This window comes from Aotus nancymaae, unplaced genomic scaffold (genome assembly GCF_030222135.1).
Source record: "Aotus nancymaae isolate 86718 unplaced genomic scaffold, 86718_ANA_hifiasm-v0.15.2.pri h1tg000040l, whole genome shotgun sequence".
In the NCBI taxonomy this organism is placed as follows: domain Eukaryota; kingdom Metazoa; phylum Chordata; class Mammalia; order Primates; family Aotidae; genus Aotus; species Aotus nancymaae.
Genome location: NW_026988454.1, coordinates 95,731,646 through 95,757,856, shown reverse-complemented (window position 1 = coordinate 95,757,856; position 26,211 = coordinate 95,731,646). Strand labels below are relative to the sequence as shown.

Below are 26,211 nucleotides of genomic sequence, written 5' to 3'. Positions count from 1 at the left end.
TCTGTTTCTGACCAGTCTCTGTAGCTTCAAACAGTATATTTAAAGCTCCGGTTTCTACTTTGCTGATTATGGCAGATTACTCATTTTGAAATAAGGATATATTGTCACCTTTTTTTCTTTTCAAATTTTCTCTCTTTTTACCTTCCAATCTCTGTTGGAATTGTCAAGTTTGCTGACATTCATATCCTGTTTTGTAACTAGTTAAATCATTTGTCCTTTATCTATTGGTTGATCCTAAAGGTTGAAAACAACTATTTGCATTTTGGTGGTAATGCAGGAAAGAGTTTCTAGAATCGAAATGACTATCTGATGTAAAGAAGGAAGATCATAAGGGTCTAGTAAGACAATTAAGGGAGTCTAACTTCAGTATTGATGTGAGTCTGTTAGATAGCTAGCCAAGAATATTTTTCTGAAAACGAATAAAATCATTTATGAAATGGTAAACAAACTAGTATGACCAAGAGCAAGAAGAAAGAACTGAAGAGAACATATAGATAGAAGATTGATCTGTCTATCTATCTGTCTATCTATCTGTCTGTCTACCTACCTACCAATCAGTCAATCTGTCTGTCACTACATAGATACATAGATAGACAGACAGATAGGTAGATTTTTTTTCCCAGTGGAGTCTCACTGTTTCCCAGGTGGAGTGCAGTGGTGCGATCTGAGCTCACTGCAACCTCCGCCTCCTGGGCTCAAGCAATTCTCCTGCCTCAGCCTCTCAGGTAGCTGGGATCACAGGCGCACTCCACCATGCCTGGCTAATTTTCATGTTTTTAGTAAAGACAGGGTTTCACCAGGTTGGCCAGGCTGGTTTCAAACTCCTGACCTCAAGTGATCCGCTGCCTCGGCCTCTCAAAGTGTTGGGATTACAGACGTGAGCCATTGCACCCAGCTTATGGATAGATACATCTTAATGTGGTTTAAAACTGTTAATTCAGAGATGCAGGTCTGATATAGTTAACAAAATAGTGACTCGGAATTAGGAGTCTTCTGTTTTCCTGTTGTGCTAACCGGGAAAACTCACTTAACCTCCTTGAGCTTCAGTTTCTTATTTTGTGAAATGTATTACTTGCTTCACAGGGTTGTTGTGCATTAAATTAGTAAAATACTTAGACTGTAAAGGACTGTATACATGTTAAATACTGAGTTCTAGAAATATAAGAAATAATGGGAAACAGTCATGTTTTGACTCATGCTATGCACCATTTTATGTAAAGAACTAAAACTTACAATAAAGTTCATTTGATGTTTTTTTCTGTGTTATGTATAATTTCTATTATATAGCAAGTTAATTATGTGCATATAATAATATTTCATGTTAATAAGTATAATCTTAAAATTTAATATTTTTCTGTAAACCAGTAAAACTGTGAGATAGGAAACATGAACAAGTTTGACCAAGAGCAAGAAGGAAGAACTGAAGGGAAGATAACTCACAGAAGATCCTTCAATTTATATAATATTATTGTATAATTATGTTTATATGTAATATATATAATTTATGTATAATATAGAATCTATAATCATGGAAATCTAGGGACCTGGGACTGCCTTTCTATTCTTACAAAGCTAGTTTAATCTGTGAGTGTGTTTTAATTGGGCATAAGCAGTTTCAGATCTTGTTCTGCCACTCACTAGCTATTTGGTTGTAAGCAAATTATTCCATTTCTCTGAGTCTTTCTTTCCTAATCAGTGTAATAGCTATAATCCTTCTCACAGTGTACATGTAAAAATTAAATTAGGAAATTAGGTAAAGAGACCTAGTGCCATGCTCAGTAAATATCTTTTCCCTGTGTCTTGCCCTCCCTTTCTGTCCTAAATTGCTCCAGTAGTGAAAATGCTGAAATAAGGTGGATTCCAGGATCTGAGAACCAACTTGAAATAAGGAAAAACAGCCTAAGAAAAAGCCATTTATGTGTAATTTTCTTCTTAGTTTTCAAGAATTAGATGTATGTGTAGGCAGGTTAGTTGAATGGTATCATTTAACTTTTTTAATAACTTCTTTCCATCTTTTCCTCCCAATGAGATAGCTGTTCCTTATTAGTGTAGGAGTTCTGTGGTGTATTTAAGAGAACACACTATGTTTGAAATAGTTTATCAGTGTGACATTGATGGCCAAGCACAAACTGTGACACAAACATCTGTGGCATTTGATTTCTGGATAGATTATCAGAATCTTGGTGTCTGTAAAATGTATATATTAATCCCTATGACATAAGGTTGCCAAAATGATTAATAATGATTTCCATAAAGCACAGTGCCTGGCACACAGTAAGTGCTGTGTATTTAGTAGGAAGTGGTGGTAGTAGTAGTAGTAAGATTGAAGTGGGGAAAAAAAAAGGGAAATTTTACAAAAATTCAAGTGATAATGTATAGGGAAGGTCTTAATACCAAAAAAAAAGTTCTCCATTTTGATATAAGCTTTACAACTAGATAAGCATTTAGACTTACAAGAAAGCCCAGGTTGGTTAAAAAAAGAAATTCCATCTAAGCACAGCTGCATTTAAAAAAAAAAAATTCAGTTATTTGTACTTGACCAGGTTTTTCCTAAGGCTATGCCTCTGTCTTGGGTAATATTCTTTGTTTGTATATATGTATTTTATTTTTGTTCCTATATGCTACCACCCAGCTTTTAGGTAAGTGATAGCAGTTTCAAAAAGTTAACATCAAGGAGAAAGGAAGGCTAGAAATAAGAACTAGTTATAAAAGTAAGGAAAGACTGTCTCAGTTACTTTATTTTGGCAGTGGTTAATTAGCTACTTGGAATAAAGTTTCAAGTATTTTGAAGTGCTGTTAGCAGAACCATATCTTTCTCCTCTGTTAGTTGTCTCCTTAAGCTTTGCTCAGCCATCAACTTTTCAGGGCCTTCCTTTGAGAGCCACTGACATGTTGAGATAGTTCTGCTGTGTTAAGATTTTTCATGATTTGATCCTATCCTATATGTCAAATTTTGTTTCCCACTATTTTCCTTGTGGATTCCGTGGAACCACTTTCAGTTTCTCAAGTTTGATGAGTTCTATTTGTTCATATTTTGTGCAAGCTCCCCTCTCCTCATTATCTCCTTTTTAAAACCATAGGTAACTCCCCTAAGCAGTTAGATGTTTCCTTTGCCTTACTGTCATACCTCTTTCTTTCTCCGAGACAGGGTCATACTGTCACCTAGGCTGGAGTGCAGTCATGTGATCATAGCTCACTACAGCCTTGAACTCCTGGGCTCAAGTGATAATCCCACATCAGCCTCCCAAAGTAGCTGGGACTACAGATGCATGCCACCACACTGGGCTACTTTTTAAAAACAAATTTTGTAGACGGGTGTCTTACTATGTTGCCCAGGCTGGTCTCAAACTCCTGGCCTCAAGCAGCCTTCTCACCTCTGCCTCCCATAGTGCTGGCATTACACCACTGCTGGCCCATAGCACTTTCTATGTCCCTCTTTTAGCCCATATTACAATTTTTTCTCAGAAATAGGATTCTTCTAAAACAAACATCAGTCATCATTAAAGAAGAGTGCTTTTAAAAAATGAGGAAAAATTAAAGAAACATAGCTAGAGACAGTCCATATTATGTCACTAATCCATTACTGTTATCAGTAATTGAATAATCTCAACACCCAGGAATAGAAAACTCACCATAACGTTAGGTCCTTCAATTAAACTGCATAGATTACAAAATGGAAATCATTTGGCAAGCCTCCACTTTGCTTTCCTCAGATTCAGCAGCTTCCATCATTGCCCTTCAGTTGTCTTTTTACCTAGTTTAAGAGGTAGTGTTACATTGTCATTTGCTTTGGCTTGCTGAAATAGGCAGTTAAGAGATTATCACATTGTACTGTAATTATTTATTTGAATGTTTCTATGAGACTCGTAAGAAAGTGGGCAGAGTTCTTTCTTATGTTCATATCTCTTAGTTCCCAATACTTGAGAGACTTAACAAATTATGGTTGAATGAATATTCACTTGTTCACAAAGTAAATGAAAGATACTAGTGCTAACTGTTTAACCAAAGGAAATGGAAAGGCAGATAGTGATAGAAATAAAATATAAATTATCATGATTAAATGTAAATATTTGTAGGCCTCTTATTATCTCAAGTCTTTGAAACTATAGATTTGAATATTTGTGTTATCAGATAAGTCATTTTAACAAGGAAATAGAATATTAAATTAAGAAATTAGATGAAAATTCATTTATTCAATAAATACTTTATGATTGACCATTATACATAAAACCTAAATTAAAGTGCTCAGTCCTAAATTAAAGCAGTGAAAAAGATTAATGTGATTTCTAACTTAATGGAGTTGTTATCATCTAGAAAATAATAGAAAACAAGGAAAATTTCAGATTCAAGACAATAAACTTAGCATACACATTTAGATCTTCTTGTTTTCTAGACCCTTTGGTAATAACATTGAGGTGTAAAAAGGAATAACAGAACAATATTTCAGTAAGTTTTGTTTGTTTGTTTTTAGTTGTTTGTTGTTGTTGTTAAGACAGAGTCTCACTTTGTCACCCAGGCTGGAGTGCGGTGGCGTGATCTCGGCTCACTACAACCTCCGTCACCCAGGTTCAAGCAATTCTCCAACCTCACGCTCCTGAATAGCTGGGATTACAGGCATGCACCACCACGCCTGGCCAATTTTTTTTTCTTTTTTTTTTGTATTTTTAGTAGAGATGGGGTTTCACCATGTTGGCCAGGCTGGTCACAAACTACTGATCTCAAGTGATCCACCCGCCTCGACCTTCCAAAGTGCTGGGATTATAAGCATGAGCAACCGTGCCCAGCCTAAAATTTTTTTATCTTGAATAACTGAAATTCTGTACCATTGAACAGTGACTCCATTTCGCTGTCCACTAGCCCCTGTCAACACGCATTCTGCTTTCTGCTTCTATGAGTTTGACTGCTTTAAATACCTCATATAAGTAGAGTCATGCAGTATTTGCTCTTCTGTGACTGGCTTATTTCACTTAGCATAATGTCCCTATGTTTTTCCATGTTGTAGCTATGACAGGATTTTCTTTTCTAAGGCTGAATAATATTCTCTAGTATGTACACACCGCATTTTCTTTATCCATTAATTTGTCTGTAGACATTTAGGTTGTTTCTACCTCTTGACTATTGTGAATAATTCTTCAATGAACAAGAGTGTGCAAACATCCCTTTGACCTTCTTTTATCAGTTCTTCTGGATAAATATCTATAAGTGAGATTGCTGGATTATGTAGTAATTCCATTTTTATTATTTTTATTTTTTGAGACAGGGTCTTGCTCTGTCACCCAGATTGGAGTGTAGGGGTACTATCATGGCTAATTGTAGCCTCGACCTTTTGGGCTTAAGCAGTCCTCCTACCTCAGCCCCATGAGTCACTGGGACTACAGCTGGGAACCATCATGCGCAGCAAATTTTTAAAATTTATGTTTTATTGATATAGGGCCTAACTTTGTTGCCTTGGCTGGTCTTGAACTCCTGGGCTCAAGTGTTCCTCCTGCCTTGGCATCCCAAAGCAGGTGTGAAGTGAGCCACACGCTGTGTGTGGCCAGTAGTTCTATTTTTAACTTTTTGAGGAACCATCATAGTATCTTGCACAGTGGCTACACTTGTTTCACATTTTCACCAACAGTACACAAGAGTTTCAGTTTCTCCACATCCATTAAGTGCTGACCGTGTTCATAGTACAAGAAGTAAGAAATAAATGAGACAAGGACCTTGCTTTCAAGAAATCTCCATTTCTTCCTCCTGAAAGCCTCTTCTTTTTTATCTTCATTTGACTAATTATTTTTCATGGTGTTTCAATACAAATGTTATGTTGTCAAGAAAGCCTTTCCTGGCTTCACAGCCTAAGTTCACCCCCATATTGAAGATGTCATAGCACTCTGTCTTCTGTAACACTTAGTTTAGATGTAATTTACAGGGAAAATGGTTGTTTTTTTTTGTTCAGATCACTTAGCTGAGAACAATCCATGGCACAGAGCAGCTATATAATGAATGTGTAACTTTGTATTATGAAATGTACATTTTTTGAAGATTACATAATACCTTATTTTATTAAATAATAAAATGACCACCCAGGTACCCAACCTTTCATTTAAGAAATAGAACATTACTAGTACTGTAAAATCCTCCGATATCCCCCTCTTGATTTTTGTGTTAATTATTCTTTTGCTTTCTTTATAGTTTTATGAAGTATCAATGTATTCCAAGGAAATATCTGGTTCAATTTGAAAAAAATTGAGTGACAAGCACAAATCTAGTTGTGTAAGGAAGTGTAAATTTCACTATTATTTACAAGAAATCTCCCAGAAGAAAAGTTGAACAGTCTCTGGGTTATAGTCTGCTTCTTTATACCTTAAAGGTTTTAAGACTTTGTTTGGAGATGTTAGTGGGCAAGGTCAAGAGTAAATTGTGTAAAACAGAGTTTACCACATTCAGGGCTTCTGGCAAGATTGTAATGTGATAAAATGTTGGATATCTAACATATGCATCAGACTGATTTGCATCTAAAGTTATCATGGCCCTCCTCCAACTCTCAGGGGCAGGTTAAAGCAGAAAACTTCAGTTAAGTGAAAATAGTTATCATCATATCATCTAGGCAAGAAACTTCTTTAGTACACCTTGAAATAAGCCAAGCACTGAAAAGAATCTAGCTAAGCTTTTAATCTGTCCTCAGGATAAAAGTTGGTACCCTATTAGCAGGGATGTTAACATATCTATCTTTTATAGCACATGAATCCAACCTATATTGGTCACTGTATATCTAAGGAAGAGGATATGTTTGGGATCTTCCTTCACCATCTTCCTAGGCATTCCCTTTGCATCTCTTCTATGTTGAATCTCTTATTTCCTAACATCTATTTTTTCTCTTTCTTGGTTTACTCTCTCAATTTCATAGAGCCTATAAATAATTAACTTGTTGAGAAAAGTGGCATGGGAAATAAATATGCCTTTTTTTGAAGCCTTCAGCATCTAAAAATCTTTTCACTCTACCCTTAACACTTGTTTGGAAGTTTAGCTAAGTATGGAATTCTAGATTGGAAATATTTTTTCTTTGGAATTTTGAAAATATTACTCCATTATCTTTAGGTTTACTGTATTACTGTTGAGAGTTCCAAAGGCGTTCGAATTACTAATCTTATTTATTTCTCCATAAAAAATAAGTGACTGATTCCTAATCTTCTGTTCGACTTTTTTCCCCTTTCAAGTATCTGGTAGAATATCCTCTTAGTAACTGGGGTTCTGATGGCACATAATGATATACCTTGGGTCTTTGAGTACTTCAGTTCTGAGAAGTTTCTTAATTTGTTAATGATTATCTCTCATCTGTTTTCTTTGTTCTTTCTTTTTTGAACTTCTTTTGTTTACAAGGTGAATCATCTTTACTGGCTCTCTTAATTTTTAGTTTTTTCTTCTTCTTTTCCCCATTCTCTTCTTGTTCTTCTACGATATTTCTTCACCTTTATTTTTAACCTTTTCTTGAGCCGTTTGCTTTTGTGCTTTCTGCCTTTTACCCTCTCTTATTCTCTCTCACTCTCCCACTCCCTTTCTCCTTTTTTTCTCTTTTTCTTCTCTCCTTCCCTCTTTCTCATCGCTTCTCCATTCATTTTAAAATCTAAGTGCTCTTTTCTCTTAGTGTTCCTTTGCTATAGCAATGTTTTCTTGTTTCATGAATACAGTATCTTCACTAAGAACAATGTTCTTCTGTTTTTTAATTTTTTTGTATAAGTTACTTTTTTCCTCCTTGTTTTAGTCTCCAAATTACATGTTAAAGGTTTTCTTCTGATATTTGATAGGCCTTGGTTGTCTAAACATGACAGAAAGGAAGGCTGATGAGAAATTCTGAGAGCATACAGGGGACTTACCTGAGCTTCATTTTGGGGTGATGGTGAGCCATTTGGCTAAGGAATCTTTGAAGTCAGTATTGATAGTTGTTTTTCATTGGATTCATCAGATTCCCCACATGTCAGAAACTGTGAAGAATCTAAGATTATACCATTCATACCATTGAGAATTCTTCTCAGTGGTTTCTCATGTTTCTGAGCAGAGAGAAACATTTTGTGATCAGACACTGAAAGCCTTCTGTTTACTGACTGTCTTTTTTTTAAATTATACTTTAAGTTCTGGGGTACATGTGCAGAACATGCAGGTTTGTTACACAGGTATACGTGTGCCACGGTGGTCTGCTGCACCCATCAACTCATCTATATTAGGTATTTCTCCTAATGCTATTTCTCTTCCTGCCCCCCACCACCCTGATAGGCCCCGGTGTGTGATGCTCCCTTCCCTGTGTCCATGAGTTCTCATTGTTCAACTCCCACCTGAGTGAGAACATGCAGTGTTTGGTTTTCTGTTCTTGTGTTAGTTTGCTGAGAATGATGGTTTCCAGCTTCATCCATGTCCCTGCAAAGGACATGAACTCATCCTTTTTTATGGCTGCATAGTATTCCATGGTGTGTATGTGGCATCTTTTCTTTATCCAGTCTATCATAGATGGGCATTTGGATTGGTTCCAAGTCTTTGCTATTGTGAACAGTGCTGCAATAAACATACATGTGCATGTGTCTTTATAGTAGAGTGATTTATAATGCTTTGGGTATATACACAGTAATGGGATTGCCAGGTCAAATGTTATTTCTAGTTCTAGGTCTTTGAGGAATCGCCACAGTGTCTTCCGCAATGATTGAACTAATTTACACTTTCACCAACAGTGTAAAAGTGTTCCTATTTCTCCAATCCTCTTCAGCATCTGTTGTTTCCTGACTTTTTAAATGAACACTATTCTAACTGATGCGAGATGGTATCTCTTAAGGTTTTGATTTGGATTTCTCTAATGATCAGTGATGATGAGCATTTTTCATATGTCTGTTGGCTGCATACATGTCTTCTTTTGAGATGTGTCTGTTCATATCCTTTGCCCACTTTTTCATGGGGTTCTTTCTTCTTTTCTTGTAAATTTGTTTAAATTCCTTGTAGATACTGGATATTAGCCCTTTGTCAGATGGATAGATTGCAAAAATTTTCTCCCATTCTGTAGGTTGCCTGTTCACTCTCATGCTGGTTTCTTTTGCTGTGCAGAAGCTCCTTCCTTAGATCTCATTTGTCAATTTTGGCTTTTGTTGCTGTTGCTTTTGGTGTTTTAGTCATGAAGTCTTTATCCATGCCTGTGTCCTGAATGGTATTGCCTAGGTTTTCTTCTAGGGTTTTTATGGTTTTAGGTCTTACATTAAGTCTTTAATCCATCTTGAGTTAATTTCTATATAAGGTATAAGGGAGGGATCCAGTTTTAGCTTTCTGCATTTGGCTAGCCAGTTTCCCCAACAGCATTTATTAAATAGGGAATCCTTTCCCCATTGCTTGTTTTTATCAGGGTTGTCAAAGATCAGATGGTTGTAGATGTGTGGTGTTATTTCTGAGACCTCCGTTCTATTCCGTTGGTCTATATATCTGTTTTGGTACCAGTACCATGCTGTTTTTGTTACTGTAGCCTTGTAGTATAGTTTGAAGTCAGGTAGCATGTTGCATCCAGCGTTGCTCTTTTTGCTTAGGATTGTTTTGGCTTTATGGGCTTTTTTTGTTGTTCTATATGACATTTAAAGTAGTTTTTTCCAATTCTGTGAAGAAAGTCAATGGTAACTTGATGGGGATAGCATTGAATTTATACATTTCTTTGGGCAGTATGGCCATTTTCATGATACTGATTCTTCCTATCCATGAGCATGGAATGGTTTTCCATCTGTTTGTGTCCTCTCTTATTTCCTTGAGCAGTGGTTTGTAGCTCTCCTTGAAGAGGTCCTTCACATCTCTTGTAAGTTGTATTCCTAGGTATTATTCTCTTTGTAGCAATTGTGAATGGGAGTTCACTCATGATTTGGTTCTCTCTCTGTTATTGGTGTATAGGAATGCTTGTGATTTTTGCACATTGGTTTTGTATACTGAGACTTTGCTGAAGTTGCTTATCAGCTTATGGAGATTTGGGGCTGAGATGATGGGGTTTTCTAAATATGCGGTCATGTCATTTGGAAACAGAGATAATTTGACTTCCTCTTTTCCTAATTCAATACCCTTTATTTCTTTCTCTTGCCTGGTTGCCCTGGCCAGAACTTCCAATACTTTGTTGAATAGGAGTGGTGAGAGAAGGCGTCCTTGTCTTGTGCCGGTTTTCAAAGGGAATGCTTCCAGTTTTTGCCCATTCAGTATTAAAAATGTCAGTGGGTTTGTCATAAATAACTCTTATTGAGATATGTTGCATCAATCCCTAGTTTTTAAGAGTTTTTAGCATGAAGGGCTGTTGAATTTTGTCGAAGGCCTTCTCTGCATCTATTGAGATAATGGTGTGGTTTTTGTCATTGGTTCTGTTTATGTGATGGATTACCTTTCTTGATTTGCATATGTTGCACCAGCCTTGCATCCCAGAGATGAAGCCAGCTTGATCATAGTGGACAGCCTTTTTGATGAGCTGCTGGATTCGGTTTGCTAGTATTTTATTGAGGATTTTTGCATTGATATTCATCAGGGATATTGGCCTAAAATATTCTTTTTTGTTGTGTCTCTGCCAGCTTTTGGTATCAGGATGATACTGGCCTATAAAATAAGTTAGGAAGGAGTCCCTCTTCTTCTGTTGTTTGGAATAGTTTCAGAAGGAATTGTACCAGCCCCTCTTTGTACCTCTGGCAGAATTCAGCTGTGAAACTGTCTGGTCCTGGACTTTTTTTGGTTGGTAGACTATTAATTGCTGCCTCAATTTCAGATCTTGTTTATTGATCTGTTCAGGGATTTGACTTCTTCCTGGTTTAGTCTTGGGAAGTATGTATGTGTCCAGGAATTTATCCATTTTTTCTGGATTTTCTCATTTATTTGCATAGAGGTTTTTATAGTATTCTTTGATGGTCGTTTGTATTTCTGTGGGTTTGGTGGTGACTCTTTTATCATTTGTTATTGCATCTATTTGATTCATCTCGCTTTTCTTCTTTATTAATCTGACTAGCGGTCTGTCTATTTTGTAGATCTTTTCAAAAAACCAGTACCTGGATTCATTGATTTTTTTTTAAGGGTTTTCTGGGTCTCTGTCTCCTTCAGTTCTTCTCTGATCTTAGCTATTTCTTGTTTTCTGCTAGCTTTTGAATTCGATTGCTGTTGCTTCTCTGTAGGTTTTTTAATTGTGATGTTAGAGTGTAGATTTTAGATCTTTTTTGCTTTCTCTTGTGTGCATTTAGTGATATAAATTTCCCTTTACACACTGCTTTAAATCCCAGAGATTCTGTTACGTTGTATCTTTGTTCTCATTGGTTTCAAAGAGCATGTTTATTTTTGTCTTCATTTTGTTATTTACCCAGTAGTCTTTCAGGAGCAGCTTGTTCAATTTCAATGTAGCTGTGTGGTTTTGAGTGGGTTTCTTAATCCTGAGTTCTAATTTGATTGCAGTGTGGTCTGAGAGACTGTTTGTTATGATTTCCATTCTTTTGCATTTGCTGAGGAGTGTTTTACTTCCGATTATGTGGTTAGTTTTAGAATAAGTGTGATGTGGTGCTGAGAAGAATGTATATTCTGTTGATTTGGGGTAGAGAGTTCTGTAGATATCTGTTAGGTCCGATGGGTCCAGATCTGAGTTCAAGTGCTGGATATCCTTGTTAATTTTCTGTCTCATTGATCTGTCTAATATTGACAGTGGGGTGTTAAAGTCTCCCACTATTATTGTGTGGGAGTCTAAATCTCTTTGTAGGTCATTAAGAACTTGCTTTATGAACCTGGGTGCTCCTGTATTGGGTGCATGTATATTTAGGATAGTTAGCTCCTCTTGTTGTATTGATTGTTGATTTACCATTATGTAATGCCCTTCTTTGTCTCTTTTGATCTTTGTTGGTTTAACGTCTATTTTATTAGAGACTAGGATTGCGACCACTCCTTTTTTTTGCTTTCCATTTGCTTGGTAAATCTTCCTCCATCCCTTTATTTTGAACCTATGTGTGTCTTTCCATGTGATATGGGTTTCCTGAATACAGCACACCAATGAGTCTTGACTCTTTATCCAGTTTGCCAGTACAGACTGTCTTTTTAAGGATATGTGCACAGTGAACAGCTTTGGAAGTTATAGACATTGTCTCTGTCTAGAGCATACAGTATATTTATTTACCCTCCAGTATAATGGACAGTGCAAAAGTTAGATAGGTTTTCTTATAGCCCCTTATAAAAGATAGGTTTCCTAAGCTTCAGGTTCCTCAATTGTCACCAAAAACCCACCTCATGCATAGTATCCACCTGGCCTGCCTCCACGTCACTCCTATATAGGACTTAAGGGCATGAATACAAGGGAAACTAATATGAACAAGAAGCTCATGCTGCTTGCTATGCCGTCTGTAATCAAACCCTTTGTCTTTGACCCAAGAGTCTTTTGTCTTCTGCCAACATCTATGAAACTGTGGCAGGCTAGCTTGTTAGGTTCCAAGTTTGGTAAAATCTCAGATTTCACAGTTCTTGAAATGCCATAGAAGACTCTTGTCTCTCTCCTTTCTAGAGAGTAAGAATCTACCTGACAGCCTTCTAGGAGCCCAGTAGAGAATAATTCTGGAATCTCTTCACTTAGTATTCAGTATGCCTATGCTCATATACTCATGCTCTGTCAGTTTTGCCAGGTGATTTTTAGTTCAGAGGACTTTTATTCTCTTCAGAGAATAAACCTCCAGACTTCTGCTAGGGTGAAGGAAGGGACAGCAACCTAGTGGCATGTAATAGGGGAAAGAACACAGTAATCAGTCTTATTCTTTGCTGATAGGTTGCCTTCTCAAGAAAGCATTGCCTGGCTTTTCTATTTAAAATTGCTGTCTTTCTCATCCCTCTTTCCTTTCTTTGTTTTTCTCTATAAGACTTACTACTTATAACTTTCAAATGTATTCTATCATTTACTTACTGTTTTTGTTCTCTATCACACCACTCCATTAGGATGTAAGCTCTATGAGGTCGTAGATTTTTATCTCTTTCATTTTACTGTGTATCCCCAACACCTAGAGAATGCATGATACATAAGTATTCAGTAAATATGTGTTGATTGGCTGAGTGAATTAATGACTAGGAAGTTGTACATCTGTTGCCTGTTGCTTCTGGTTTGAGAATAAAATTAAGATGAAGTTTATTATCTGTAAGTCATTGGCATGTCTTTTTTAAAGCTTAAAATAGTGATGTCAGTTGAGGATATAGGCAACATTCATTGAAGTCATTCCACAGCAATTTACAATTATCGATTTTGTATACAACTTCTTATCTGGCATGAGAATCCCTTTAGAGCATTCCTAAAAGCAGTGTTGTTTTTTCTGTCTAATCATTTTTAGTATTGTTGGTAGAACCAATGGGGTTTACTGAAGAATTGGTTGTGAGGCATGGAAGAGAAGAATGAGTAAAAATCACAGATCTAGTAAGCAGCAGAACCAGAACTTAAACCTAACCAGTCTGGCTTCAAAGTCTATGTTCCTAACCACTGCAGTATGCTGCTTCTTGATGAGAAAAAAACAGCCAAAAAAAAAAAAAAAAAGACTAAAAAGGAGTGGCCTTTTTAGTAGGTAGGAGTAGAACCTAGAAGAGTATAATGTCCAGAAAGCTACATTTGAGAAGTGCATCAAGAATGAGAGAATGGGCAACATAATGAGACCTTGTCTCTACCAAAAAAAAAAAAAGAGAGAGAGAGAGAAATTAGCCTGGCTGAGGTGAGAGGATCTCTTGAGCCCTGGAGGTTGAGACTGCAATGAGCCAAGGTAAGTGCCACTGCACTCCAGCCTGGGCACAAAGCAAGACTCTGTCTCAAAAAAAAAAAAAAGGAGAAAAAACAAAAGACCAAGAATGAGAGAATGCTTATTATATGATGGATCATAGTATCTGTGTTAGATACTGATTATAAGTCAAGTAACATGGGATTTGAGAGTTGACCTTTGGATTTAGCAAAGCAGAAATCATTAGTGCTCTTGATAAGAACAGTTATATGGGTTAAAGCCGATTGGAGTATGGATTAATTATTGCTGTGTAAAAATTTATCCCACAACTTAGTTTAAAACAGTGAACATTATCTCACAGTTTCTGTATGTCAGGAATTTAGCTGCATGCTGACTTAGGATCTCTCATTAGGTTACAGTCAATTACTTCTACTGTATTCACACAAATCCTACCATTACTTCTTTTTTTTTTGGAGACAGAGTCTCTCACTGTTGCCCAAGCTAGAGTGCAGTGACACGATCTCAGCTCACTCTGCAACCTCGACCTCCCAAGTGCAAGCAGTTCTCCTGCCTAAGTCTCCCAAGTAACTGGAATTGCAGGTGTCCACCACCATGCCTGGCTAATTTTTGTATTTTTAGTAGACACAGGATTTCACCACATTGGCCAGGCTGGTCTCAAACTCCTGACCTCAAGTGATCTGCCTCAGCCTCCCAAATTGTTGGGATTACTAAGGATCAGGGTTGATCTATGTGAATACAGCAGAAGTGTTAGTAGGGGCTGGGTGGCTTGGCAGCCCCTGCTATTACTTCTGCTGTATTCACATAGATCAACCCTGATCCTTCATAGGAGATTGTGCAAGAGTGTGACTACCAGGAAGAGAATCTTCAGAGGCCATTTTGGAGGCTGGCTGTCACACAATGAGCTGAAGAGAGAATGAGAGATGAATTAAATGCACTAAATAGCAAAGACTTTTCATTTTACCAGAAAGGAGAGCAGAGAAATAGGGAGTTTGTCTAGGTGCATCTTCAGGTAGATGTAGTAGTAGAGCTTATAGAACTTTTAATTATTTTTATTTTCTCATGAAATAAGAACCACATTTATCAGTGAGACTGAAGGCTAGATGAGGAGAGAAAATAATCTATGAAATACTCATCTAGGAATATGGGGAGAAAATGGATTTGGAAAATACAGTATGATTGCTATGCAGCACTAAAGACCCACTTGAAATTAATGGTCATGAATTTAAAGTATAGTCAGTCAAGATAGCTGTGTATTTTTCTCCAGGCACATTCAGCTTGTGGGTACAAGTATGGATTGGGCAGAGAGCTGGAGTTGGGATTTGTCCGGGTCAATATGACAAAGCAAGGGTAGCATATATCCTTAATAGGTTATATGCAAGAGTGTATTATAATGATGGATCATAGGATTTAAGATGGGCAGGGGAAAAAAGAGAAAGTAAAGGTATAATGAAAAGGAGTAGCATTCATTATACTCCTAAATGTGGTCAAAGGATCATTGAACTTGTGGTCTTAGAGGGTATGAACTAGAAAGACAGGTGGAAGTATGGGAGGAGAGGTTGATTGAAATTCACATTACAACAAGCATTACACGTGTTCTCACTTATAAGTGGGAACTAAATGATGAGAACACATGAACACATCCTGGGGAATGGCACACACTGGGGCCTGTTGGAGGGGTTAGAGGAAGGAGAGGATCAGGAAGAATACCTAGTGGATGCTGGGCCTGATACCTGGGGGATGGGATGATCTGTGCAGCAGACCACCATGGCACACATTTACCAGTGTAACAAACCTGCACATCCTGTACATGTAATTTTTAAAAAAAGAAATTCAAATTACAGATGGATTGCATTCATTCGTAATACAAATGTCTAGGAAATGATCACAGGAGTGAGGAGACGAGGAGGAGGGTTAGAGGGCAAGAACACCTAAAGAGAGAAGAAAAGGAACCCAGGAGAGCAAAGATTAGAAGGTTTGCCTACATAGCTGTTGAATTCACCAAGTGTTATGGCTAGACCAGTTTTGGAAAAAGTGACCTTGAATTAGGAAATAAAGCCTTCAAGATATAAAGGCTTCCCAGGGTTTGTAGAGTACAAAAATGAGCAAGATAGTGAGTGGTACTGTACTGCCTGATCACAGGAGATTAAAAGCCAGTGGTGTAAGTAGTTTTAGGCAGGAGAGACAAAGAATGTCTGAAAGCATCAGTAAGCAACAAAGAAGCTCCAGACCCAGTGGTAGAAGTTATAAGGAAGTATTGAGAGAGAAGCAGTATCTTCAGGAAAGAGCAATAGAGAAACCTTTGTTTCTTTAAGCAGCGGATTCTAACCTCACATTACCTGGGTGCTTTAAACAAAATTTACTTTTGTTGAGGAAAATTTCTTTTACTTCTCAGCTCTTTAATATACTGAGAAGTTGAGTTTCTGGTCTACTTGGTTTCCCTTTAAGTATGTATTTCCTGAAGCATCTCAAACTTACAGAAAAGTTGCAAGTACAGTAAAAAGAACTTTTTTTTTCTGAACTATTTAAGAGTAATTTGCCAATATGATTGCTCCATCATCCCAAATATCTTAGTGCATTGTTTATTTCTAAAGAATATTCTCCTACATAACCCTAATACACCTATCAAAATCAAGAAATTAAAACTAGCACATGACTGCCATCTTATCCTTAGCCCCATTCAAGTTTTGCTAGTTGTCCCAGTAAAGTCCTTTATAGCAAAACGATCCAGTTCCAAATCATATATTGTAATTAATTGTTATGTCTCTTTAGTCTCCGTCATCCTGGAACAATTCCTCAGTGTTTTCTTGACTTTCAGGACCCTGACACTTTTGTGGAGACTATAAACCTATTATTTTGTAGAATGTTCTTCAGTTTGCATGAGTTTACAATTTCCTCATGATTAGATTCAGATTATGTATTCTTGACAGGAGTATCTCAGAATGATGCTTGTTGTTGTTTTTGTTACATCCTATTAGGTGATACATGGTTTCTCTTTGTCCCATTCCTAAAAATGTTAACTTGGATCACTTGATTAAGGTGCTCTCGTCCCAGCTTCTTCACTGTAATGTTACTCTTTTTCACTTTGCAATTAATATCTCTTGTTTCTTAAACTTACGATTTTTTTCATTCACTTATTTATTTATATCAGTATGGACTTACAGATTTCTGTTGATTCAACAGATGTTAATCCATTGCTGTCATAATTTATTTTGATGCTCACTTTGTCCCAGATATGACCAAGAACATTCTCTTCAAACTAGCTTCTGTACCCTTTGGTTGTGTCCCCACATTCTCTAATCACTTCCTTACTTTCTGATATAAAAAGATGATCCAGATTTGTTTGTGCCCCAGCTTTGGAACCAATCAATATATTTCATTCTGCTTGGGCTCCCAGTATCTTGCTCGAAGTCACCCCTGCACTTAGATTGCCTCCTCATCCTGCTCAGGTTCTGACACTTTACTCTCTACTGCCCTCCTCACTCCATACAGGCTCTGACATCAGGCCACCACCCTATGTGGATTCCATGTTTTGCGAATTCATGGTTCCTTTTAGTGGAGAATAGTACTAAAGACTAACATTTGGGGTTGTGCTACTCCCAGGCCATTTGAGTGGACAAAGAGTGAATGAGTACATTGTATACACCTATATATTTACACATACATATGCAAATGTACATGTCTTTATCTAAATATATAGTGAAAAATCATAAGTTCATATCACTACTTCCAGTTTCAATCCAGTACCATGGGATTCATTCTATATTTGTATCTCCTTTCCATATGTGTACATCCTTTCCCTGATGGGTAAGAAAACTGACTCCCTTTATCCTTAATATATTTCCTTATTTGATCAGTCCCTTATATGTGCCAATCTCCTGTCACTGCTTCTTCTCCCACACAGATGGTCTCCTTGAACTAGTTGGGCTTCACATTATGCAAGGTCACTACCTTATGTAGGCCCCCTCCTTTCCCCACTTGACCTCAGTAAGGCCTTATGCCAGGACCTCCTTCTCCTCACTTCACTTGGATTCCAATAGTGTCTCAGGCTGCTGCTGCCCACCCCCTTCTTCACTCCTACCCCCGTATGGAAGTCTTTTTATCCCTTTTGTATTTCTACACACCCTGTACCAGGCTGCTCCTCTGTAAGGACACCCTCCCCATCTAACTTGGGTTCAACCCCAGCCTGAGGTGCCTTCCTTTTTAGTTGCCCTATTCATCCTGCCTGGACTCCCAGTATCTTGCTTGAAGTCACCCCTGCACTTAGATTGCCTCCTCATCCTACTCAGGTTCTGATACTTTACTCTCGGCTGCCCTCCTCACTCCACAGGCTCTGACATCAGGCACCACCCCATGTGGATTCCACAATTGGGCTCTGGGCTCCCTGCCCTGCAGAGGCTCCCTGCCTTTTACTGACATCCGCCAGCTTATATGGATAGCTCCATTACTCCAGTTGGAATCTTATATCCCATTTTGAGCTCAAAACCCACCTTAGTCTCTAGTAGTTTCTTTTTCTTTTTTTTTTTTTTTTTTTTGTTTTTTTGGACTCTAGTTTAAATTGTTACTTCTGGAGCACAGGGCAATAAGATCATAAGAGCAGGTAGGCTGTTGGAGTGACATCAGCAACTCAGAGATAAAACCAAACTTCAAAGGGTAAGGACACAGTCCTCCACAAGACTTCCCTCATGTCAGCCACAAGTTAAGTGGTCTGCAAGCTACCCACAATTGTTAAGAGCTGGCTACAAATTTGGGGGTTCCCATTATTTCGTCATGTTTGATAATTCAGTAGAACAACTCACCAAACTCAGCACAGTGCTATACTTATTATTACAGCTTTATTATAGCAAAAGGATTTAAATTAGAACCTGTATAGGGCTGATCTGGGAGGGTCCCAGACGTGAAGCTTCCATTGTTTTCTTCCCATTAAGTCAGGACGCATTAACTTCCCTGTTGAACATCCAGTATGTGATAATATGCAGAGTATTGCCAACCAGAGAAGCTCACTCAAACTTCAATGTCCGGAATTTTTACTGATGTTTCGTTTTGTAGGCATGATTGTTTGAATCATTGCCCATGTTGCTTAGTCTTTACCTATTTTCCCCTCTTTGGAGATTGAGGTTATATCATTAGGCTCAAAGCACAACTCTCTAATCACATGGCTGGTCTTAGTAATGTGACCAGCCCCCATCCTGAGTCACCTCTTTAGCATAAATTAGGGGCCACCAAGGATTTAGGGGCTACTTCCCAGAAACTGGAGACAAAGGCCAGCCAAATTCTTTATTGCAAGTGTTTAGTGCTGAGCTCCTAGCAATCAGGACAAAGACCAACCAAAGTCTTTACTATTCAGCTGTGGAAAACTCAATTGCTTTCTTAAATGTGGTACATAAATCAGTAGTTCACTCTAAAATTTCGACTTTGATATTTCCTCATTTACCTTTCAGATTAAGATGTCATGCAGTAATTTCATGATGGTTATACTGTACTTATAATCGCAGAAATAAGTAAACTTTCAGAAATGTTCCAATGTTGCAGTATAAATTGCTAATGACACTGTAGTAATATAATCAAACATATAGTATTTTAAAGTACAAGTATTCATTTGCTTGTCTTATATTTTCCTTTTTACCTGTCAATTACATATTTATCTGTTTTAGGTATGGCATTAGCCTTTCCAGCCTCAGTTCACGATTCTCTAATTTGCAGTAAAACATTTCAAATTTTGTACAAAAATGAAGAGGTTGTTTTAAATGATGTTATGATCTTCAAAGTAAAAATGTTGTTGGATGAAAGAAAGGTAAACATCTCTTCATATTTATTTACATAAATATTTTTGTAATGCCTCAAGGTGTTATTTCTAACTTTCTATAAAAATTTAAAAAGTATCTCATAGTGAAATTTCTTTTCAGATTGAAGAAACCCTTGAGGAAATGAATTTTCTGTTATCCTTGGATCTACACTTCACAGATGGAGATTATTCGTAAGTAGCTAATCAAACAATTAAAAAACCTTACGGCACTTATGACTGTTATCTGATTGCCATTTTCTTCTTAGAATTCATCCTATCCCTATCTAGTCTTGAATTGCTTGTGTTTTCAGGGGCAACTTCATGAGGATGTTTAGGCCAGCTCTATTGTGCCCATGCAGAATCCATGAGCTCCAGATAACAAAGCCAGACAAGTTAAAGAAATATGGAACAATTTTTTCTAGACCCTAGAAATTGCACTGTTAATGTAACACTACTACCATGAGCCATTTAAATGTAACTGAGCTCTCTTCCGCTGTATCGCTGGCTAATCTTTCTTGTTGGCATTAGTTATGCTTCCTTTAGGTGGGACTTTGTTGATATTTTGATGATGCACACTTGACAGTTGTTCTAGTTCATTAATTTCCAGAGCCCTTGAGGAAGTTTTAGGATGGGCTACCTTCAACTCACCCATAACACCTGGACATGCAGACATATCTTTTAGGGACAAATTTTGCTTGTGTTCATTTAAAACGAGAATCAGAGATTCACTTAGCAATTTTATTTATGTGGGGTAAAACCCTCCTGTCAAATGTGGTTTTAGCAATAATTCTCAAAAATGATATATAAATTCAGACTGCATGTGGGATAAATAACTAAAAAGTCACATTACTGAAAGGCCTACTTTAGATGTCCTCTTCACTATCATGAGAAATAAGTTTTTTTTATATGGTAGCTACTGTTCCTTTGTAATACTTGTTCATTACAAAGAATTTCATGATGGTTTGTTGGGTTTTTTTTTTTTAACCAAGTCAGAATTCTTTAAATGGAATAAGCTGAAATTAGTAGTTACCTGTAGATAGTTATAATGTATGGATGGATTTTTTAAAAGTATAATTGGATATAATTTTCATGCTATTGTTTCACATTTTTAGTATGTATAAATCTAATGACAGACTAAATATCTACAATAAGATACGTTTTACTTTTTGAAATAAGCAATGGCCTACTTATTTTTGAACAGCATTTAATAAAATTTTATACAGTAAAAATAATTTGATGGCTGGGCACGGTGGCTCACGCCTGTAATCCCAGCACTTTGGGAGGCCGAGGTGGGTGGATCACGAGGTCAAGAGATCGAGACCATCCTGGTCAACACGGTGAAACCCCGTCTCTACTAAAAGTACAAAAAATTAGCTGGGCATGGTGGCGCGTGCCTGTAATCCCAGCTACTCAGGAGGCGGAGGCAGGAGAATTGCCTGAACCCAGGAGGCGGAGGTTGCGGTGAGCCGAGATCGTGCCTTTGCACTCCAGCCTGGGTAACAAGAGCGAAACTCCGTCTCAAAAAATAATAATAATAATAATTTGAAATAACTTTTGGGATGTATTATAATAGTATTTGACCTATGTTGTACCGCAGCATTGTAATAAACAGTATTCTCTATGGGGTAAAATTTACTTTAAGATGAGATTAATTCCTGAAGTATCAAAAAAGACTTGTAGGGATATTAATGAAAACATAGTTTATATCATGAACTGATAGAAAACAATAGGATCTGATTATTTTCTCAATATGTATGTTTCATATTATTTTATAATGCAAATTTGATGCTTTAAAAATTATTCAAAATTTTTAAGAAGTAATTAAGTAAATGGTTTTTATAGTTTCAACTACTCTATAATATATTGGCCTTTACCAAACGTTTCATACTTACATGCTAATTATTTCTTTTTACAGGGCAGATGACCTGAATGCCTTGCAACTAATAAGTAGCCGAACATTGAAGCTGCACTTTAGCCCCCATAGAGGCCTTCATCATCATGTTAATGTTATGTTTGATTATTTCCACCTTTCTGTTGTGTCTGTTACAGTTCATGCATCATTGGTTGCACTACACCAGCCACTAATAAGGTAAATTTGACCAATATCTTTGCATTAAGTCATTCTTACACTGCTATAAAGAAATATCTGAGACTGGGCAATTTATAAAGAAAAGATGTTTAATTGGGTCATGGTTCTTCAGGCTGTACAGGAAGCATGATGGTGGCATCTGCTTAACTTGTGGTGAGGCTTCAGGAAATTTAGAATCATGGCAGAAATCAAAGGGGGAACAGGCATCTCACATGGCCAGAGCAGAAGCAAAAGAATCAGGGGGAGTTGCTACACACTTTTAAATAACCAGATCTCATGAGAACTCACTATCATGAGGACAGTACCAGGAGGAATGATACTAAACCATTCATGAGAAATATGTCCCCCTGGTCCAGTCACCTCCCACGAGGCCCCACTCCAACACTGAGGATTACAGTTCAACATGAGATCCTTATTAATGTAGTGTTTTTTTATTTTTATAGTGAAAACATGTACTTTGCTAAAGATAACTGAAATAATAAGGACTTTTAATTTTATAACAAAATTCAAGAGTATGGGAACATTAGCTTGATAACTTTTTTATTACAGAACTATGAAGCTATCTTTGTCAATCCCAAATAAGTTAACAAAGAAAAAATAAAATCTGGAAATAACCATACAACATTGTTTAGTCTGTACCTATGTTTTGTGCAATGCTATACAATAATTACTGTACAAAAGTATGTGAATTTTTTCTTTTTTTTCTTTGCGTCTTATCTAAATAGGTTAATTTTATCTTTTAACTGTTCATCCTACGTAGTTCTTGCTTTCTAATTCATTAACCATTTTTATGAATTTTTACTAAGCCTTTTAAAACCATATCATGGGCCAGGCGCAGTGGCTCAAGCCTGTAATCCCAGCACTTTGGGAGGCCGAGGCAGGTGGATCACGAGGTCAAGAGATCGAGACCATCCTGGTCAACATGGTGAAACCCCTTCTCTACTAATACAAAAAAAAAATTAGCTGGGCATGGTGGCGCGTGCCTGTAATCCCAGCTACTCAGGAGGCTGAGGCAGGAGAATTGCCTGAACCCAGGAGACGGAGGTTGTGGTGAGCCGAGATCGTGCCATTGCACTCCAGCCTGGGTAACAAGAGCGAAACTCCGTCTCAAAAAAAAAAAAAAACCATATCATGTACTGGCCGGGCGAGGTGGCTCATGCCTGTAATCCCAGTGCTTTGGGAGGCCGAAGCTGGCAGATCACCTGAGGTCAGGAGTTTGAGACCAACCTGAACAACATGGAGAAACCCTGTCTCTACTGAAAATACGAAATTAGCTGGGCGTGGTGGTCCCTGCATGTAATCCCAGCTACTTGGGAGGCTGAGGCAAGAAAATCGCTTGAACCTGGGAGGCAGAGGTTGTGGTGAGCTGAGATTGTGCCATTGCATTTCAGCCTGGGCAACAACAGCGAAACTCCATCTCAACAACAACAACAAAAAACCCAAAACACAAACAAACAAAAGCTATATCATATACTATTTTAGTTCAAAGGTATATAGTATTCTGGATCATATAATAAATGCATTGAGATAATTATATTTTTCTGTTCACTTCCATGAGCAGATTATCTTTCATTAATGTAAAAATACAATACAAGCTCTTCAGTTTTTACATCATCATCCTTGTAGTATGGGCAGCAGATGGATGCTTCAAATCAGTGAATTATATGAAAGTTTCCAAATTTATTTGGTTTTTAAACTGTCTACAATTTCTGATGCACATCTGATTCTGACAAATGATATTAGGGATGATGCTTAAGGGATATGATGGTAAGCCAATTTATCAGAAAACTAAGTAGATCATTTTGCAAAATTACCTTCAGAATTTATAGAAGCCCAACACAATTTAACATAATGACCACAGGTAATAGCCTCCTATGGCATGTCTTTACATTGTTTTAAAAACTAATTGAAAACCTCTTTCATTCTGTTGCTCTTGTCTCTTACATATAGATCATCTTGACTTAGCTCTCTAACAAGAAAGTGTGCTTTTTGAAATACAACTTTTAAATAATATACAGTATTGCTTTTATGTGATTATATGTTTGGTTTTAATGCTAAAAGTTTATCCATTTATAAAATATATTATTACAGTTTTCTAAATTTCTTCTTATTGTAGTTTTAATAAGAATCCCTAATTAGGCCGGGTGCAGTGGTTTATGCCTGTAATCTCAGCACTTTGGGAAGCCGAGGCAGGTAGATCACAAGGTCAGGAATTCAAGACCAGCCTGGCCAAGATGGTGAAACCTGTCTCTACTAAAGATACAAAACTTAGCCGGGCACGGTGGCAGGTGCCTGTAATCACAGCTTCTCAGGAGGCTGAGGCAAGAGAATTGCTTTAACCTGGGGGGCAGAGGTTGCAGTGAGCTGAGATGATGCCACTGTATTCCAGCCTAGGAAACCGAGTGAGACTTCATCTCAAAAAAGAGAATTCCTTAAACTGTTTTAACTATTTCTTTTTAAGGCTTACCAAGATTATATTCATAAAACTAGCTAAGTTTCTCTCCTCAAAAATGCACAAACAATTCATAGAGGTTAGCTCAGGTTATTAATGTTGCTTTTTAAGGCCCTGATTGAACAGAGTAGATATTCACATCACCATCATAGTGAGTTAAATATGTGCTTTCTCTTGCAATGCAGCAGTTTTTGCCACAGACCAATAGGAGAAAGGGGCAGCTCATCTCCTAGAGACCATTTACTGGAAGAAGAAATTTTTGGCTCAGAATCAGAAGCCAAGAGGATTAACTGTTGGCTCTGGTTAGTGACTAGAAAAGAAAACAATATGCCTGTAAGCGCTGAGGTTGCTGTTCTTTACCTAGCTGCCATGGGCCCTTATGTTTAACCCTCTCATGCTGCTAGAACTTTGCTGTAAAAGCAGCAGCATCTTTCCCAGCCTTTCCCTACCTATAAATGGAAGGTTGGAAGAAGAAAGCAAGGAAAGGGTAAGGGGAAACTTTTGCTGGTGGTGTGCTGGTAAAGGGGTCATGTCTAAGAGTAACATTTCCTACTATATATGCTTCAACAGGTTTTTCCTGAAGTTTTATTATTGGTGGATTTTTTTAAATCCTATAAACATTGAAAATTTTTTAATTTATAACATTATCTTTTAAATTTTCATTTTTATTTAAAACAATTTTTATGGTCAACCCAATCTATAGACATTATATCAGTAACTTAAAGTAAGTGGCTTAGGATTTCTTTATTTGCTTGTTTTTTATTTGAAGTATTTCTTATATGTGAATTTTTAAGTACAACTTTTATGACTCAATTCTGAAAAACACATTGTAGCAAGTGGAATTTACCACTTATTTGAGACTCCCTTCTTTGCAGGAACATAGACGTTTTACTTTTGCAATGCAAATGGCAAAAGTAATGTAGCTTATGCCATTTGCTTATGGCAACATTGTTTTTCTTTTCTGTCTTTTCCCTTTTGCCAAACTATCAAACAGTTCAAATGCTTCAGCCTACTTTATTTCAAATATAATTGTGTATGATTTTTCAGCATTCTAACAGAAATATGTTTCTTCTTCTATGGAACATAAATATGTTAATACTAACAGAAATAATTCATATAATATGTAATTGATGGTGCCTTGAAGCTGGAGGCTGGAGGATTGCTTGAGGCCAGGAGTTTGAGACCAGTCTGAGCAACATAGCAAGACCCCACCTCTACGAAAAATAAAAATTAGCCAGACATGGTGGCACATGCCTGTAGTTCCAGCTGCTAGGGACTTGAATAATAAAACATTATTTTAATAGAGCTCATAGCCTTTTAGTAAAGAGAAATTAAGGGAAAGAAACTTATTTTTGAGAAATAGAGGCATCAGGTAGATTTAGTAATTTTTCTTTTTCTACATTTACATGGGAGCTCTTTATTTCTGTAAATAGCATTCATATTTGATCAAGTGTTAATATTGTAAACTTGGTAACCAGTTTTGACATCAGTATTTCCAAATTTAAGCTTGGCTTTCATTTGTTGTTTAGATACTGTAAATCCTACCATGTTTTATCTTTGACGTTCTTTGAGACTTTCAGAAGTCTAATTATAGAGAAGCAATTTCAAACATCTAGCCCTGGTTTTTTTTTCTATTCATTTTATTTTTTTCATGATTATTCAAATTATTTTTTTAAATTACTTTAGGAATACTCTAGAACTCATAAACTTGCAAAACCCTTACTCTTCTATTCCTATAAGATTTTTACATTAAAATAGACTATTATGACAGTAATAATATAATGCTTCTTCCTCCAGCTTTCCTCGCCCTGTGAAGACAACTTGGTTAAATAGAAATGCACCAGCACAAAACAAAGATTCTGTGATTCCTACTCTTGAAAGTGTGGTCTTTGGTATTAACTACACAAAACAGTTATCACCAGATGTAAGAACTGAATATGTTTATAAATCTTTTCCTTATTTTAAAAGAAGTGTTTTTAACTATTTTAATCTGTGAATGTGATATTTCTTTTTTAAATTGAGTTCAGCAACTTATAGAGCTAATTAAATATGATTTTAACAAATTGTTTGGTTATAATTGTCTATTACGAAAACTAACCTGACACTTCAAAATGTTACCAGATTTAGTGGATAGACATCTTTGACAGCCCATGCCCTTTTAACCTGTTACTGTCAC

The 26,211-nt window shown here is 37.0% G+C and overlaps 1 protein-coding gene across 12 annotated transcripts in view; it reads left to right on the top strand.

The window, feature by feature from the left end:
- FAM135A (family with sequence similarity 135 member A) overlaps positions 1–26,211 on the top strand; it is a 151,662-nt gene that overhangs the window by 37,396 nt on the left and 88,055 nt on the right. For 11 of the 12 annotated variants that reach the window (XM_021670250.2, XM_021670249.2, XM_012471872.3 and 8 more), the window contains 4 exons: positions 19,364–19,503; positions 19,616–19,686; positions 21,410–21,583; positions 25,833–25,959. In XM_021670250.2, coding sequence (XP_021525925.2) covers positions 19,364–19,503; positions 19,616–19,686; positions 21,410–21,583; positions 25,833–25,959 — 512 coding nt within the window. Of the gene's footprint in view, positions 1–19,363; positions 19,504–19,615; positions 19,687–21,409; positions 21,584–23,887; positions 24,338–25,832; positions 25,960–26,211 lie in introns of those variants that run through there. The other variant, XM_012471874.3, reaches the window with a different exon arrangement.